The sequence below is a fragment of the Microcebus murinus genome, chromosome 6 (assembly GCF_040939455.1).
Source record: "Microcebus murinus isolate Inina chromosome 6, M.murinus_Inina_mat1.0, whole genome shotgun sequence".
NCBI lineage: Eukaryota > Metazoa > Chordata > Mammalia > Primates > Cheirogaleidae > Microcebus > Microcebus murinus.
Genome location: NC_134109.1, coordinates 58,128,878 through 58,146,871, shown reverse-complemented (window position 1 = coordinate 58,146,871; position 17,994 = coordinate 58,128,878). Strand labels below are relative to the sequence as shown.

The window sequence follows — 17,994 nt, the reverse complement described above, 5'->3', positions numbered from 1 at the left end:
TTTTTTTGTCCCTTCTGTTTAGGAAGTGTTTCCTGCTTGGCAACATAGGCTAAAAAATAAGTTTTTAGAACATTGGCACAATTCATCTATTGGAAGATTAATATATTGAGGGTTTTTTTGGTATTTCTGTGCAATAACTAAAAGGACACCTCACTAGATATGGATGTTGAAGATGCATTCAGTAGGTCATTTTGATTTCTTCCTGTCTGTGCAGTGCATAGCCTACACGGCAATGCAGTTCCGCCACATTGGTTTCATGGCTTCGTTTAAAACTAGATGGCCAGATTAGTTAGGTTTTCAAATCACTAGGATGTAAACAGTAAGCAGATTTCTGACACACAAATTATGTTCAAGTGACTGCTTTTTTCAAGCAGCAGATATCTTATAGAGAGCTTTGAACTGCATTTATTTCTAAAGCAACCGAAAGTCAGTGCTACAAACAGAGGATTATAACTTCAGGAGAAGAATAAGCAGAAGGAGCAGATGAACTCTCAGGGCCATAGTCTTCCTTTGATCTTGTAAAACTCCCATTGACATCTGGAGTTCCCAGTCTGGTGAGAAAATAGACTATAAACTAAATGGAACAAAGATCCAATCCAATATTTTGGTGGAGACTTTAAAATCATACATATAGGGACTGTCCTGCCATCCAGAAAAACTGTCATAAGGTACAGAATTATTCTTTATCAAAATGTTTTTTTAGGTGGCTATTAGGGATCTTTAAAAATATTAATTGTTTATATGGAAATGCAACTAAGTATTATTTTCTTTGTCTAAATTAAGAAATCTCTTGTTATGCTATTTATATTTTTTTCTGGTTCTTATGTTTTTAAAACTCTAATATTAATGGTATCAAAGTTGTCTTCCTTTTTCTTTTTTCCCCCTAGGTCTTTTCTTAACAACAGTGAATTCACATGGAATAATTTTAAAAAGACAACAGATACAATCTGCTATTCAAAGCAAATTATGATTTAAAGCCAATTTTAAAAATACTAGAAGGAAAATGGGATAGGATATGGAGTTGGGACTGTTTAATTTTTAAAGATTATTATTATTGGTTAATGTTAACATATTTCCTCTGTTTTTTAGAGGATAAAAGTGTTTTTAAATTGGCAAATGCACTCTTCAGAAATCCTTTTCCATCTCATTGACATGGAGAGGTTAAAGGTTCAATTTCATGGCCTCTATGCAGGCAGTACTCTCATAGGATGCAAGAGCATTACCTGCAAGGATAGAATGCAGTTGTGCAACAGAGACACATTCTTACTTCTCTTGGTTTTCTGTTTTTAATGACCCTCTTATTGGATATTAGGCTGAAATATAATTTTAAAAAACACGTTGGAAAGGATGTACAACACAAGGCTATGTATGTATATAACGTATGTCAAAAAGCCTTTTATTTTTATACTTCAAATGCTCTAAATTAATAAAAAGTAATAATTACCATGTTATCTTTTACTTTTTATTTTCAAAAATGATATAGTGAAATAGCTCAACAGTAGAAACATCCCACAGTAATAACAGGTGTCACCCAGAACGTGCAGATATTTTTGTTGACTTTAGCTACTGAATTAACATCATTTCAGGATGTAGATGTAAAACCAAGTTTGGTTGTATCAAGACAAAGGAGATATTTGGGGGGTACATGTTAGTACGGTAATCCTTGGAAATGGTAAGAATGTACTTGTATTTTGAAACATTTTCCCTTTATCATACATATTCTAATATTGCAGACAGCAGACTTTAAACCTGAAATTGTCATTTAAAACTAATAACCTGAAAATGCAGTTTTACTTTACACATTCTTCCTAAGAATGGCACAAATAAGCATTCCGAACAAAGGTATTTGGATGCAAATATAGATGGCACAAACAGGCCCAAGGAATTCTTCCAATTTGTAATTTAACATGAAAATATTTCAGCAACAAAACTTGTCTTCAAAGAAAACTATGGGAAGGAAAATAGTTTAATATAATTTTATGTTTTCTATTTGTAATAAAAGACTTTGGATATCATGAGTTTAAAATATCTGCTTAAAACAATAGTATTTTAACATTCTGTTTTTAAACAGTGTTTAAAAATATCCATTTAAACAAAAGTGTGAGATATAAAGTAGATCTTGGAAAATATAGCTGAGATGTGCATAATTACTAAAGAAAACCAACAGATTTACATTTTAACATAGTACTCATAAAATTAAACATTCTTAAAAAGCCATTTTAGTGTACTTCAAAAACGTGTTCTTTGTGCTCTTTAAATATTATTTATGGAAGAATGTAATTCCTTATAAAACTTTAAATTTTGGCTTAACTTTTTTTAACCCAGTCGTTCTTTGAATAATTCTTAAAGAACTGGACACAGAATGATTTATTTTCAAATATTTACTTTAAGCACTTCTAGTCCTGTTAGGAAAAATAATTATCAATACAAGGAATTTTCATTGTGAAGCACTGTAAGAGGAACACAGGTGGCAAAGATTATTATTGCTTTTATGAAATATAATATCTGATTTCTATGCCCTTTTCTATATTCAGTTTATATATCTCATTGTTTCATATTATCTTTATTCTCACAGTTTTTTGTATATGGCCCAAACTATCATCTCAAGTTGCCTAAAGACAAGTTTTAAAATATTAAAATAGGTTTTGTTCTTGAACAAACTGTTTTCCCCATCATAACTGTACGACTAGCTTAGCTGATCCATCGTCTTTCCTCTTCATGGTGCTGCATAGCAAACGTCCATTATCTCAAGAAGGAAAATACTTCCTAGGCAATCACCAGTTCTCCTGAAGCCATGAATAAGTGTATTCATAAACCAGCAGCATCACTGCACCACCTAGGAAAGAAAAGAGCTGGTTTTCATGGCAAATCCTGTGGAATAGCACTGGTTTTCTTACTGGGTTTTTGAATCCACAGTATCTCACACCACACTGGGCAGGGCCTGTTCAAAGTCATCAGCTCTTGAGCTCCAATACAAAGATGTAAAACTATTATGGAAAATTCTCAGGGTAAAATCAAGACCATCTTGAGTCTCCAAATACATTTTTTCCCCATGAGTTTCTGCAACTTTCATCATCATTTCTCATCAGATTCTTTTTTAGGCATTTTTAATTTTTAAAAGTAAATAAATATAGACATATTTAGTCATGTAAGGGCATGTGGCTTTCCTGCAAACAGAAACCTTCAGATTCTTCCTATGTAGGCAAAGGATTTCTCTTTTTCAGTCTATAGTTAGCCTTGTCTTAGTTGCATTCGTGAAGGGAATCTCTAAGATGGTGCTTGACTGATGAGTCTGGTTTTCTCTTACAGTTTTCAAACTGGATTGCAACATGAAAAACAGATTCTGAATATTTTTAAAATCTGTACTGCAAAACTTAAAAAGAAATTGTAAGCAAAACTTCACTGCTTTTAACTGCTTCAGATGTATATGGATTTGAACTTGAAAATTTGGTAGTGGGTGATGGGTGGCATGAGACCACCATTTGTCTTGGAGGAAAAGAGTTATGTAACTGGCTGCAGAGACTTGCTATGTAACATGTCAGCAAGAATATGATACAGAAAAACAAGCACTGAGGCTGCTGAATACCTAAACAGTGGGAAAAGCATTTGTATGTGGATCATTTTGTGTTCTATTTGATGCAGTAAATAGCATTGTGTCCTATGCCCTGTAGGATAATCTCTTTTCATGTCCAACTGTGTGAAAAATATTATAAAATCAAAATTTGGAAAGATATCCTGAACAAAACTTAGAGAAATCTTGGCTGTATGAATAGAAGACTGACTTCTGATGGAAAGAAACAGAACTTGATTTGGATCTTAGTTATTTTGAACACACTGCCACATGCTTTTTTTAAAAAAATCTACAGGCTGCACATGTTTGTGTAACCATATACCAAAGATAATTATCTGTCTGTAATTTTCATTTTTAACCCATGAAGATACTCTATTAGGCCCCTCTCAGCGGCTGTAGTCGTCTTGGAACTCTGGCAAACAAAAAGAGACACACTGCAGAGGGTTGTTAATATGTATATAATTGCTGCATTTATTCTTATCAACTGTTCACAATGCAAGACAAGAATATGCAGAATTGGGTTAATTTTTAGCCTAGGATATTTAAGCTTAAACCACAGACTTCAAGATTCATTCATGGGAAGTACCTGATTGTTAGCTACATTGAGCTGCCAAGACTATTATAAAAATGAGAAAGGATGTTTTTTTCAGAATGAACACAAATTTCAGACTCACTTTTCTTTTTTACTGTCTCTCTCTCTTTCTTTCTCTTTTCTTTTTAATCTTACCCTTAGCTCAAAAGTTGTAACCTTCAACTCAAAAGATACCTTTCTCTCTACCTTTCTTTCCTTTGAAGTTGCCAGGACTTGCACATTAGGAATGAAGAGGAGACCAGGTCCTTGAATGAGGTTTCCAGTTATTCACAGTTTTGTTTAGCCTGGACAGTAAGTTCACAACAACCCTTTTCATTAAGTTTAACATGACAGCAACTCAGAACACCCCCCCCCCAAAAAAAAAAAAAAACACATTTAAAAAGCCAACCAAACATCTGCAAGCCTCTAACAAAACTTGGGGTCAGATTATTTAAGAGTTTTGGATTAAGGTTCCAGTCAATTACCATTTTAGCTAAACTCTCCCTTGTCACCACCCTTTGTAGGCCCATTCCCTTCTGAGAAAGCTGGTGCTGTGATTTTCTCTAATATTAGGTCTACTAGCAGGTTTTTACTGTGTGGTGAAGGAAAAACACTGCATACTGGCAGAGATGCAGAAAATTTCCCACGTTCTTTATTGTTGGGTTAGTTTTTACACACGGGCCAATGCCTAACAGAAGGCAGGTCTGAATCTCAAATATGAAACAAAATCCATGCTTAAAGGCCTAGGAAGGTCGGGATAGATGGACTGGGAACTGTGGAAGTGTTTTCTAAACACATGAAAGTGCGAACTGTTCACTAGCTTCAATTTATAGACTGTTGTCTGTCTTAGGTTGGTAGAAATGCTGGTTCTTGGGCTGAGATCTAAAGGCAAACATGCATGTGTGTTTGTGACGTGGGGAGGTCGGGGTGGGGTTGGAGGGAGGATGTTGGTGATAAAAGGGAGGAAAGGCGAAGGGAGAGAGGAGAGGACTGGGACAAGATTTTAGGGAAGATTTCTAGGGAAGATTACCAGGATGTCTAAGTAGGTGAGTGCGGCCTGGTAAAAAAATCTGTGTGGTCTTGAGCATACTTTTGTACGCATTCACAAGGTTGCTTATAATCCAAGACTATTTGCCCTGGCGGTTGAGTCTGCAGCAGTTATTTTCTTATCTATTTACATAGAGGCAGCTGACTCTCCCTGTGGGAATGGCAGCCGGTTTTTTGTGGGCTGGCGTCCGAGGTGAGGCCCTGAGCCAGAAGCCTCCACGGTCACGCTGACAGAGGCCAGGAGAGGTGAGCACCCGGCTGGCCGGCCGCAGCGTCACCACTCCAGGGTTAACTGTGAGGACCAGTGGCCCTTGCTGCTCGTGGAGTAAGTTGTCCTCCTTTTCTTTTTTTGAAATGAAGTTGAGGCAGGAGCAAGAATGAATAAGGAAGCACAGGGACAAATTTGGCTGGGCTGGTCCCTCAGTGAAAATCCCCACTTCGGCTGAAGCCACCTGGGTGCTCACTGAAACCCCTGCTAGCTGTGGATCCTTTCCTATATTGACTTAAGCTGGGCTTTGGTTCCCATCAGCCTCCAGCAAGGACATAAATCATACTTTATAAACAAAGGTGGAATATTTCTAACGGATGCCTTCAGTATCTCAAATAGTCATAGACAACTTTATATCCTCAAGGTTTCTGTTTTACATAAAGTGGTAAATTTTTATTGTGTTGCTGATAGACACAAATAACAAAAGAAGAGATATTAGAACAATAAGGCAGGATTATAAATAAAAATAACATCATTACCTGGTCCAAGTCTCATAATCTTGGGAAGCAGGCCTTTGTACAAAGCTAAAATCCTACAACCAGAAGGGAAAGAGCAACACTGTTATTCTGAAAATAAACGGAGTTGTACCTCAGTGTTATTAAGATACTGGCCCAGCACTTACAGGGAAAAAAAAAATTGAAATTGCACACATCTCAAACCAGACAGTATCTGGGTTAGTATTCTCGGCAGCAAATGGAATGCAGGGAAAGAGTTAATCAATTCTTTATTACCCAAGCTATGCTAGTCCTGTCCAATCAGAAACATGACTTTCATCAACGAGATGGTTTTTGCTTTCAAGACAGGTCTTACTTTCAAGACAGCTGTGTATATGGACAAAATGATTTTTGTAATTGAATTTAAAAGACCACAAACTCGGTCTTTATATTAGGAAATATGTGGCAGTTTAGATCAAAATTATAAAATATTACTTATTTACTTGAAATTAAAACATGAGTGAGGTCGGGGAAAGAGACAGAAAGTAAGACAAAAAAAAAAAAAGACCTTCGGAGAAAGGCATATACTTTAAATTTTTATAGGCAAACTATTTTTATAGAACTCTCAGATTTAATTCTCCCAGGATACTATAATTAGGTGGCATTTTGATTCGATTTACAGTCAGAAGACAATTATTCTCCTGTCCATATATTAACAGGACATATAATATACAATAGCACATTATGCAAACTGACAAGTAAAAAGTTCATCTTAGCATTCAAAGGCAAACCTACAGCATATTTTATGATCATGCCTCACAGCATGATTTGCTGGTGTAAGAACATTTTGACAACATCTTGTTAATGTGTTATCTTGCAAAGTTTGTCTTATGTATTCCACAGAGCTTCTTAGACACACACCCAACTTAGGAGGGCTTACTGGTTCCCATGAAAATAGCAGTACAATATGGTTTGAACAATACACGAGACTTGCACATTTATTAAAATAAGATTGTGTTACCCTTCTTCCTGATAGACTGTTGCCATTGTTTTAAAACAGGTTCTGTACTTGATCTCTCCAGGAACTGGTTGAGGCCCTTGAATCCGACTTTTGGCAACATCAAAAGGGATGTTAATGACTGAGGCCATTGTCCCTGAGAGAACACCGATCCCAAATTTTCTCAAAAACTCCAAGTTTGGATCCTAAAAGAAAAGAAGAATAAAATAACAGAAAGGGGAGCGGAAGCCCCTAAATTGGTTAAACGCTATAAAGCAATATGTATTTAAGCAGAGCACTGCACTCTCGGCACCCTCCTGTTATTCCAGCGGAACACATTAGGATTTCCTAGGCTGGAACTTGTTTTCTTGACAATCCCATTGGCTATGTTTTTACACATGGTCTAAATTGCTGAAGTACACATTTCCTCACACAGGATTTATAAACACAGTTCATAAAGAAAGACTGGTATGGCATATGGGGATGATTTGTATAATTGGGCTTCACAATGTACTTAGTATTACTGTATCAAAACAGGAGAAATCCAAGCACACTATTAGCTAATTGGCCAGAATATTTTACAAATGACAGCAACTTCCACCATGAAGCCTACTAAAATGCTCATTTGTGTGTGGACCCCCAAATGTTAAATTAAATCAAGGCTACTCTTGGTCTGCTGCTATTCCCCTCCAGGTTTTTTGCATTTATTTTCACGTGTAGCTGATCCACTGTACTGAGAAGTGCTAGCTTCCTGTTATTAACAAACCAACTTGGGGCGGCTGCAAAACAGCCTGTGACATTCTGTGCATTATAAACAGTAGTAAGTCACTGGACTAATTGGCTAAAGAATTTACAACCCATTGTTTCTGAATCTTATTCTTCCTCCGTGGTAAAGGAAGAAAAGGGGAGAGAGTGAGAGAGAGTAAGCAAGAGAGAAATATTTCTCCTTTCCATATGAATTTAGGCCCTTCACATTGGTCTGATTTGATTTTCCACCCATCCCTGCTCTGCTTTCTGACATCAAAGTATTTAATTAGGTCTTATGTGGGAGTCGCTTTCCTTCAGCCTATTTCTGTGCCCAGTGAGCTCACATTATGCTTTGTTATAATGAATTTGCTGGGGCGCTCTCATTATGTTTTCTGTCTCAGTTCTGTGTTTTCAGCGCTCGGTTCTCTGAAGAGAAGTCATATCCCATATCATAAGCTGCTGACGCCGACTCCCACCCCATCCTTTCCCTGCCCTCTCTTTTGGCCAGCAGTTCAGAGCATCATCCCAGAGGAACAACACCAGGTCTAGCCACCCATGATACTATTTTACCCAGCAGAACTCAGGGCAGGGAAGCATGCCCTGCTTAAGCTAAAAGAAATTAAAGTCTGAGCATTGCATGCTTCCAGCTTCTATGAAAGTAGAAAAAATTCTGAAAGCTCTGAAATTTTCAACTAAACCAAGAGCCAGGAGTTACCATCACAAAAACTCCTATGTGGCTAAATATAAAAAGCGAGGGGTTCGGTAATAATTCTTGGATCTGGGCCATACAGGTGCCGGGGAGGTTTAAAGGGATTTAAAAACCAACAGGGTGTTTCAACAGGAAAAACAATGCCGTGATTGCAGTATGAGCGAGGTGTGTTTAAATAATTCCCTCTCCCCCCATTTTTCCCTCTTTTACAAGGAGAGAAAAATGCCTTTACGTTACTCTTCTCCACTATGGCACAGAGGCAGCACTGGAGCCCGGAGGAAGGCGGTTCAGGACCCGCTCTGGTCACCTCACCTCGGATGAGTCACACAGAGCCCAGTGTGCAGAAAGGAAGGTTCTCACACCTACCTTCCCTCTGTACCGCATCATTTGTCTGGGAAATAAAAGCCATAATAGAAGGAAAAGTGTTGTAAGTACAAGCCTGGCAGAAAATGACTAATATTATAATGTAGCCTGTTTTCTAAAGATGCAAAGCATCCCGTAAAAGGATGCTCTCCTGGTGTTCATGTGACACAGCCAAGCTCTCTTTTTCAATTAATGACAAGAGCGAAAATGACGACTTGTATGCACATTGTCCTCTTGAGAAGTTCAGGGGACCTAACTGATGTGTCTGCTGAATGTCTGAGTTGGGAACCGCGGGTAAACCAAGACATTCAATGACGGTCATCATATTTGAGAGGGCATTAGAGACCAAGAGCTAAGGTCTCCAAGTTGTCATAGTGTTCACTAGCAGGAGTGAGTGTCGAACTGTGTTTTTATACATTTCCCAGCACCATAGTTAAGACCCCATAGTAGTTCTCAAATCTAGCTGTGCTTCAGAGTCACCTGGAAATTTTACAAAATATGGATGCCTGGGGCCCATGTCAGACCCTCCTTAGGGTCCCAGACCAGAATCTCCTGGAAAGTGCCTGAAAGTTGTTTTAAAAGCTCAGGGCTTCCGAAGCTACCAGCCTGAGGACCTGCATCTAGGAATAAGTGATTTTTATGTTCCACATAAGCAAAGCAAATGGGCAGTTGCTATCCTCGTGGGCACTCTAGGGAAGAAAAAAGTTCGCTGAGATGGCCAGGAGGGTGTCCCTTACCACCCAGCTTCTGGGCCCACAGTCAGTCTCCTCCTGTGACCCCACAGTCTGCTTTAATCCAGCATCCCAGACTGGGCCTGGGTGTGCCAGCGAGAGAGCCCTCTCGGCTTGCCTCTGCTTTCTTTGCTGCATGCTGCCCACCAGCCTCCCCTGAACGCAGCCTCTCCTCTCAAATGCCTCCCCACCTCATTGGCTTTCGTTCAAGTTCCATTACCATTACCAGGTATGGCTTCCTTCATGACTTCTGTGGTCTAGTCTTCACAGTGGCACAGATGGCACCAGGGTGGCAACTCTTTTTATAAAAATAGATCTGCTTCTGGGATCTCCCTACTCAAAGGCCCTCAATACCTCCCGGATGCATAGAGAGTAAAGACAAAGCAACTCACTTGGCCTCTGGTTTCTCTCCCACAATATGCTTCCAACTTATCTTTCTAACTGTGGCTACACACCAGCCCCCAATCCATACTATAGTCACACTGGTTTAATTCGTAAGTATTTAAATATACCAAGCACTTTCCCAACTCCATGCCTGTCTTCATGCTACTCCTGCAACCTAGAATGTCTTTCTCCATCACGTTCAGCTAGAGCAATCTCACTCCCCTTTAAGGCTCAGCTTAAATCCCACCCACCCGGGAAACTTTTATGGATCCTCTTGTCGAAATTGATTTCTCCTCTCCTCTACTCCTAGAGACACTGTGTGAACCACAGTCATCACCCTTACTGTGACTCACTTAATGGTTGGTTTATTTTTGCATGTATTAATATCTATTTTCCCTGTGGGACTATGAGCCTGCACAGCACAAGAGCATATGTTACTCCTCTTTGTTTTGTCTGTTTTGTAGTGTACATAGTAGTTGCTAAGTAAAAATATTTGTTGATTGGCCTATCAATGTATATACTTATTTATTTTTGTAATAACAATAAGGATCAAGTTTAATCTTTAAGCACCCTTTCTCAAGACTCAGTGTCTTCTAGCTAGGAAATGAACCCTTATTATAATTTCACATTTCTCTCTATCAGGAGGCATTACTGTGGGGACATGACAAGGCATGGGCATTTGGAAGGTAGAGTATTTCATGGTGGATGAATTGAGACTCTCTGGTCACAGAACCAGACCTAGGCTTGCCAGACCCCATTGCTTAGTGGCTTGCAAAGAACAGGGCAATACAACAGCCTGTGACAAGATTTTAGCAAAACAAACAAACAAAAAATTGCAATTGACATAAAGTCTTGAAATATTACTCTTTGGGCTCTTTGCTCCTACACTTACCGACCTTTTCCTTAGTAGACAGAGCCATCCACTTGCCTCAAAAAGAATGAGGATTGTTACAGCAGGATTACAAAGAGAGAAAAAGGTAATAGGTACTGTTTTGGGTTTCAGATTAGGATCTTGATAATCAAAATGGAAGTCCTGGAGGAAAAGGCCTAATCTCGGAAAAGATTGGGGGCAGGGGACACCATGTGTGGAGTCCACATGGAGAGAAGGTGCCGGGAGCCCCACCTGGGGCAGGAGGGAAAATAAGCAATATAGGAACTTGTTCCACTGAACCCATGTGAGCTTTTGAGGGGAACAAGGGGGCAGGGAGGTGGAGAGGACCAGTGGCCACGCTGAGGCCAAGGTACTCGTAGCTTGAAAGTTGGTTTCACGTTGGGCAGGGCTGGCCTGGCTCAGGAGCAGAGGCGAGGTGGGGCAGTAGCCTCCACCCACAGCCCTGTTAATTCTGCGGTTGCCTGTGGAAGCCCCGGAGCAGCACCCAGGCAGTATCCAGGACAGCGCTCTGCTGCCTTCAGCTCCATCGCCCCGCCCCCACAGCCCAGGGCCCAACCTCCCCAACCTCCCTTCCCACAAGCACCTCACTCCGGGTCAGCAACATCCCTTTCCCAGCTCAAGGAAGAGGTAACGAGTTTAATGACATCAAACACTTAAGTACATATTTTGTGCCAGATACTGCTGAGTGCAAATTTCTATGCATTTAATCGGTTAATCTTCATAACCTTTGAGGTAAAAACTATTATTATTATTCCTGTTTTACAAACGAGTTAACTGCAAGGTTCAGTATAAGAAGGGAATTTTTGCTGCATCCAAGTGAACTCAAGACTTGGCCTCAAGGCACAGGTTTTCTTCTGATACTCCTAAGAGTCAGCAGGTGGGCTGGTGGGGGAGGTATCCAAGAACCTCCTGGAGTTACAAGCAATGCTCCTGTGTGTGTGGAGATGAGCTTTTCTGGGGAGAATGTCTATAGATTTTATCAGGCTTGTAAAAGTTTAAAAACAATTTCATGAGACCATTTTCCCTACCAATAAGTTTATAAAGTCAGGAAAGGGCAGTGCAGGTTTGGGAAAAACTGGGGCTGAAAACAGGAAGCCCTGATTTTCACAGGGGTTGTCAGGCAATTCACCTAAGTGAAAAGATTTCCACACGCTATCCCGCTGTGCAGTCCGGTCACTCATACCGTATCTATGAGCTCAGTGGTTCTCAAAGTGTGGTTTCTGGGCCACCATCATCAGTGCCACGTGGGGACTTATTAGAAATCAAAATTGAGGTTCTACCCCAGACCTACTGAATAGCCCAGCAATAGCAGTTTATTTAAACAAGTGCTCCAAGTTAATCTGGTAAGTGATCAAGTCAGAACTACTGTTTAACTGAAGTTTATGGCTCTCCCTCTTTGGCTCCTTGGACTGGATAATTGATGCTCTTAGATTCATCTCAGGCTGGGCCCTAAGAGGCTCTGGGTGTGCTGGGAAACATTTTAAAGCTTTCTTTGGGAGAAAGGGGGTTGTTTCTTTAAGGCTGAAGAACCGAAGGCAATGCTATTAACTCTGTTCTACCTTTCCTCCCCTCAGTTCCAGTCCAAAGTGAGAAGGCACATAGGTGAGGTAGCCTGGTTGGAGTGATATCTAATAACACACAGTTTGAACAGGGGAATCTGTACTGGCTATCAGTGAATCACCCCAGCATTTATGCCAATAACCATAACAATAAGAATAAAATTTATAGCAAAAGAAATAGCAACAATAAAATACTACACATGCTATCATCTTTGTATTATTTTTTGTAACTATCATGAGAAATAATGCTATTATTAATAACAGTTACTTATTGCCAGGCACAATGTTATAAGCAAAAAATATATACAAAACATATATATTATATAACAAACCCTATTGGTTATATATATAACATCATTTTACAGATAAGGTGTCCAAGATCACACTGCTTGTAAGAGATGGAGCCTGGCTTTGACCCCAGGTTCTTCTGACTCCCAACCCTATGCTCTTAACCATTATGTCATACGGCTTCTCATCCATTGTTCATTTGCTGTGTATCCAACCAACCAACATTCACTGGGTGCCTATATATGTCTGGTCCTACCTGGGTGCTAGAGTTGGGTATGAAGGTAAATTGTCCAGACAGGGGGTTGGCAGTGGGCATCTGCTCAACCATTCCAAAACAATGTGATCAGCACTGAAGTGGGAGTGTGGACAAAATGCAGGGCAAACACACGGTAGGGAGAGGGAACTCCTGGGATTTCACTCTCTAAGTCCTGCGAGATAGAATCCAGCATCTGCCTCTTGAAAATTTAGTCACTCGTTGGCTGTTTAGGGAATCAGCAGAAGACATGTCATTACTGCAAGTGTCATTTTGCCTTTTCCGATCAGTTTATTTTAAAAACTGCAGGAAGAAGATGATGATAATGAGAAGACACTCACTATATGTCAGGCACTGGGGTTACGCACTTTGTGTATTTAAGCCTCACAACACCCCTGAGCAGATGAGGTACCTGAGGCTTACAGACATTTCCTACCTTACAAAAGAGAGCTAAGGTTCTAGTATTTACAAGTGAATAAGCCAAAGTATTGAGAAGCTCTGAGACTGTCACATATCAACCAGTTTTTAAGACACATACACTTGCTCCTGAGGACTGTACCCTTATTCAACATCCAAGAGATGATCCAGTACAAGGGAAGACTTACGTAGTAGAAAATAAAATCCCAGAATCACAAGACTAGGAATGAACTCAGAATGTCACCTAGCCTAAGTCAAATATTTAGGATGTATCATACCCGAATGATGTAAATGGATATAGATATTGATGAAAAATCTATTTCGTTGTTAAAAATTTCCAACTTACTTCCGTAATTTGCTCCAACTGTCACCAATAAGGAAATTTCCCTTGTACCTTATTGATGTTCATCACCCATCAGCCTAAACTATTTTACTCCAATCCATTGCTAAATTGCAAGAGCAAACAACTGTCACCATTCTCAATTCGTCAGGGCATAATTCAACTGTTAGTAAAATAGCCTTTTATTCAGTATGTTTATAGAACATAGTTTCTTTTAAATATTTATTTGTAAGTAGTACTTTTATTTCCCCATCTATGGATCTTTTTCTGTAAATATTTTCTGATTTTTCTCATAAAACATGTGACATAACTGGGGCTGAGTAGCCTGAAATATTAATGAATATTGCATGTATTGACCTTATTCTGTGTTAGCAATGTGAAATACAATATTCATAGGTCTTTAAAAAGTTGTTTAATTCTCTTGCAAACATTTTAAGGTTGAAGTTAATATTTCATTTCACAAATGAGAAAGCTGAAACAGAGAGAAGGCATAACTTACCAAAGACACAAGGCTAACTAGTAACTACTAGAATTGGGAATTAACACCAGGTTTTCCTAATAGCAATTTTGGGCTGTTTCCATCACATTTTGATCTTTGCATGAGTGCAGAGCTGAGGAGATGTGTTTACCAGTACTTCTTCAGGGAGATCAGAACATATTATTTATAGATCCTTCGTGACTTAACAAGAGACACTAATAAGTGATCCCAAGATGTTGGCGGCTGTGACATCCCACAACCTCTAACAATTCAACAAACGGCACCAAATCGTCAGAAATGTGATCATATGACTCAAAACAATTAATCAACACAATACATATTTGTAACTAATTTAACCATCTAATCTGAACTATATAGCCAACAGCTGAAGACAGCATCAGTAATTTAAGGCAATGGCACTTGAAGAGTTAATATGCACAAAGGCAAAATATCTTGACCAAAAGAGGCATATGCCTCCCCTTTACCTTCCCTGGCCAGCTGGCTGCTAGCTTGATAAACAGAGAACCACGGCCCATCTCGCAGGCCTTTGTGATTAGGGTCTGGCATCATTAAGAAGACATTCCATGCAGAGATGTGCCAGAAGGAGGGAGTTAAGGAAGATGGGGGAGAAGAATTCGTTGGCTAGTGAGGGGTAGGGGTGGTGAGGACACAGGACAGACAGGCTGTTCCTTCACAGAAGGCAAGGTTGAGCACAGGGGAGCAACGGGGCTGTTCATTTAGGGGAACTCAGCATTAAAACCTAGACTTAGAATCTTCTCACCTCATATCAGCCCAAATCACACTTCCTTTGCTCCCTGGAGTTAAGATACCCTTTAATTTCACCTGGCACCACACCGAATAAGGTGGTCCTATGAGGAGTCACATGATTTGGGTGGGGGGGTATCACAAAGGTATTTCTTTTTTTTTTTTTTTGAGACAGACTCTCGCTTTGTTGCCCAGGCTAGAGTGAGTGCCGTGGCGTCAGCCTAGCTCACTGCAACCTCAAACTCCTGGGCTCAAGCAGTCCTCCTGCCTCAGCCTCCCGAGTAGCTGGGACTACAGGCTTGTGCCACCATGCCCGGCTAATTTTTTCTATATATATTAGTTGGCCAATTAACTTCTTTCTATTTATAGTAGAGACGGGGTCTCACTCTTGCTCAGGCTGGTTTCGAACTCCTGAACTTCAGCAATCCAACCGCCTCGGCCTCCCAGAGTGCTAGGATTACAGGCGTGAGCCACTGCACCCGGCCCACAAGAGTATATTTTTTGCAGGACTCAACTCTATAATTTATTCCATGCCCTTTGTAGCATATTGCTATCGACAGCTGAAGGAGTGGTTTTGATGCCAGCCTGCCTCAAGGCTGCAAACAAGAGGCAGTATAAACAGGAAGTTGGTGATACATCCCCAAATGAAGAAACTGCAGAAAATCCACTCTAGTAATAAATTTGTGAAAATTTCACTTTTTAAAATATAGCTTGATTTCAGATAACTGCTTGAAAAAGTCTCCCATGTTATCCTAATTAACAAGACACCAATGGAGGATGGGGGGCGTGTAGCTGGAGGGAGTCTCATCTGACTAAATAAAATGGTTCTTCTGTGCAGGATATGTCCATATGGCAGGCTGAGGAGGGGCCTGAGGAACCTGGGTGAAGATACGGAAGGCTCGCTCATTGCATTTGCTCATGATACAGGCTTGGAGGGGAAACTAGGATGACAGATGCAAGACTCAACAATAAAGTGATCATCACAGGCTTTAGCACTGGACTGAACCCCATAAGATTAAATGTAAGCACAGTGAGCATAAAATTCTGAATTTAGGCAACTGCACAAGTTTAAGATGAGGGAGACTTGATTGCAGTTCATGAAATCTGGGGATTTTAATCACCCATAAAGATTTATACACGCCAACATCTTGGTGTAAAAGCAGCCTACATTTTCCCTCCCTTTCTTTCCATCCCCTTACCCCTATGAAGTCCCCAAGAACCCATCTCTGTCCAGTCTTTGGTTGCACTAAGAAAGATGTGTGCTCGTATCACAGGAAGGGTTGATCTTAGCAGACAATGAATTTGATCTACGCAAGACTGTAGCCTTGTGTTTAGCTCTGATATTGACATATGTGATGCACCTATAGTGGGAGAGACAGACCACTCAGAAGACCAGAAACCATATCCTTGGGAAAGTAGATGAGAACTGTGTAAATATTCTAAAGAAGAAAAGACTCAAAGGTTCGAGTGTCCACATATCTGAGGAAGTAGATATAGTATAACGATTAAGAGTTTAAGTTTTGGCGTCAGATTGCCTAGGTTCAAATTTTCTCTAGGAGTTAGTGGAGCTGGGCACCAGGCTCTAGCACTCTTCGTGAAGACTTCTTCAAAACTTCTCTGAAAGAAAAGGGCTGTGCCATGTCACCTGCATCTTATGTATGTATGTACTGAGCCTGGCACATCATAGGTGTTTCATAAATGTTTAGCTCTCCTTTATAAAGACATAATATAGAACTGAGGTTTCAGAAGCAAATTACAAAGGAGGTGCATACACACACAGGTTAAGCACCTGGTAGCAACCGCAAGGCAAATAACAGCGGCGCGTCATTGCCTTCCCCACAGCTGCCATGGTGGTCATGAAAATGATGTGGTGTGTTGAAATCGCAGTTGCCTCCTGGTAACTGAATGAGGAGGCAGCTTGAGTGAGAGGGAACTGTTTTTTTTTTTTTTTTAAGGAGGAAATTTGCATTTAAGATATTGTTAGTTTTAATGGATCCAAGTCAGCTAGGAGTAGGGTTAGCTCTCAGTATATACCTTTCATTCTTTCTAATCTTGGTTCTCTTTTGTTGTTTTGTTCATAAACTTGGACAAAAGCATGTTTTCCCCTGATGTCATGGTATCCTACTGTTTTGTCCCCAGTGAAAATATCTGCTATTGAAGCTTAATTAAAAAATACAGTTGTTTCTACTTCACGGTTATCAGAGGAATCTACTGCAGTGTTTGTTTTCTCTTCATGTGAGACAATTTAGGGAAATGCTAGCTCCTCACTCCACAGAAGGTCACTAACTAAAATGAGATGGTTTAATTGATAAGCATTCTTTAAGGAATGTGGAGTATTCCCAAGATCCTATCCTTGCAGGGCTCTGGGCTTTGGAATGAAATCAAAGTCCTGTTAAAAGCTCCACATCTAAATGTAGCCATTCAGAAAATAGCCATGAAAATTCCTTTTTTTCCTCTAAGCTATCTGTTCTTTAAAGTATTGTGAAATGTAAAATAATTTTACAGATCTTACCCACTCATCTCAAATTATAAAATATATAGAATGTCAAAATGAGTTATGGTTTAAGCATAACAGTTATCACTCAATTATTTCAGGTACTGTATATATTTCATATATTACATACTACATATAATTACATATACTTACATACGTACATGGCTAGGTAATACCTTCTGGGAGTTGATTATGTTGCTGAGTGTTATCATACAAAATTCAGGAGAGAACTTATATTAAATATATTTCCTTGGGAAACCAGTAGGATTTTTCTGTTTTGACATGCTGTCTCTGTTGCTGGCCTCAATAAAGGCACTGACCCCAAGGAAAACTAACAAACCAGGTTCCCAAAACAAAATTCTAAAGGTTGAGAAATCAGGGCAAGGGCACACATGCTTCAATATGGAGGTAGGCAGATTATCAAGAAGTCTTTGAACCAAGTTTACTTCATAAGATTCTAATTCTGAACTTTTATGCATGAAAATATTTTCCATTTAGTTTCACTTATGTAATAAGTTTGTTCAACATACCCCCTCAGTTAAATCATTTAAGAGGAGTAAACTGCCTTCATATTTATGAGCCTAAAACATTCTGGCCCAGCTAAACTCTGCAGCCTTTACTTTCTCCTTCCCTACTAGTTCTCCATGTACCAGCAACACTCACTCTTCAACTTCTCCCAGGTCCCC

General features: G+C 39.7%; 1 protein-coding gene across 3 annotated transcripts in view; it reads right to left on the bottom strand.

The window, feature by feature from the left end:
• Window positions 1–1,952: 1,952 nt before the first annotated feature.
• The window catches only part of SLC25A21 (solute carrier family 25 member 21), a 453,133-nt gene continuing 437,091 nt past the window's right edge, over window positions 1,953–17,994 (bottom strand). For all 3 annotated transcript variants that reach the window (XM_012767042.3, XM_012767041.2, XM_076004088.1), the window contains 3 exons: window positions 6,913–7,094; window positions 5,937–5,989; window positions 1,953–2,836 (listed from right to left, as the gene is read on the bottom strand). In XM_012767042.3, the coding sequence (XP_012622496.1) occupies window positions 2,775–2,836; window positions 5,937–5,989; window positions 6,913–7,094 (297 nt within the window). In that variant the 3' untranslated portion in view covers window positions 1,953–2,774. The remainder of the gene's footprint in view (window positions 2,837–5,936; window positions 5,990–6,912; window positions 7,095–17,994) is intronic.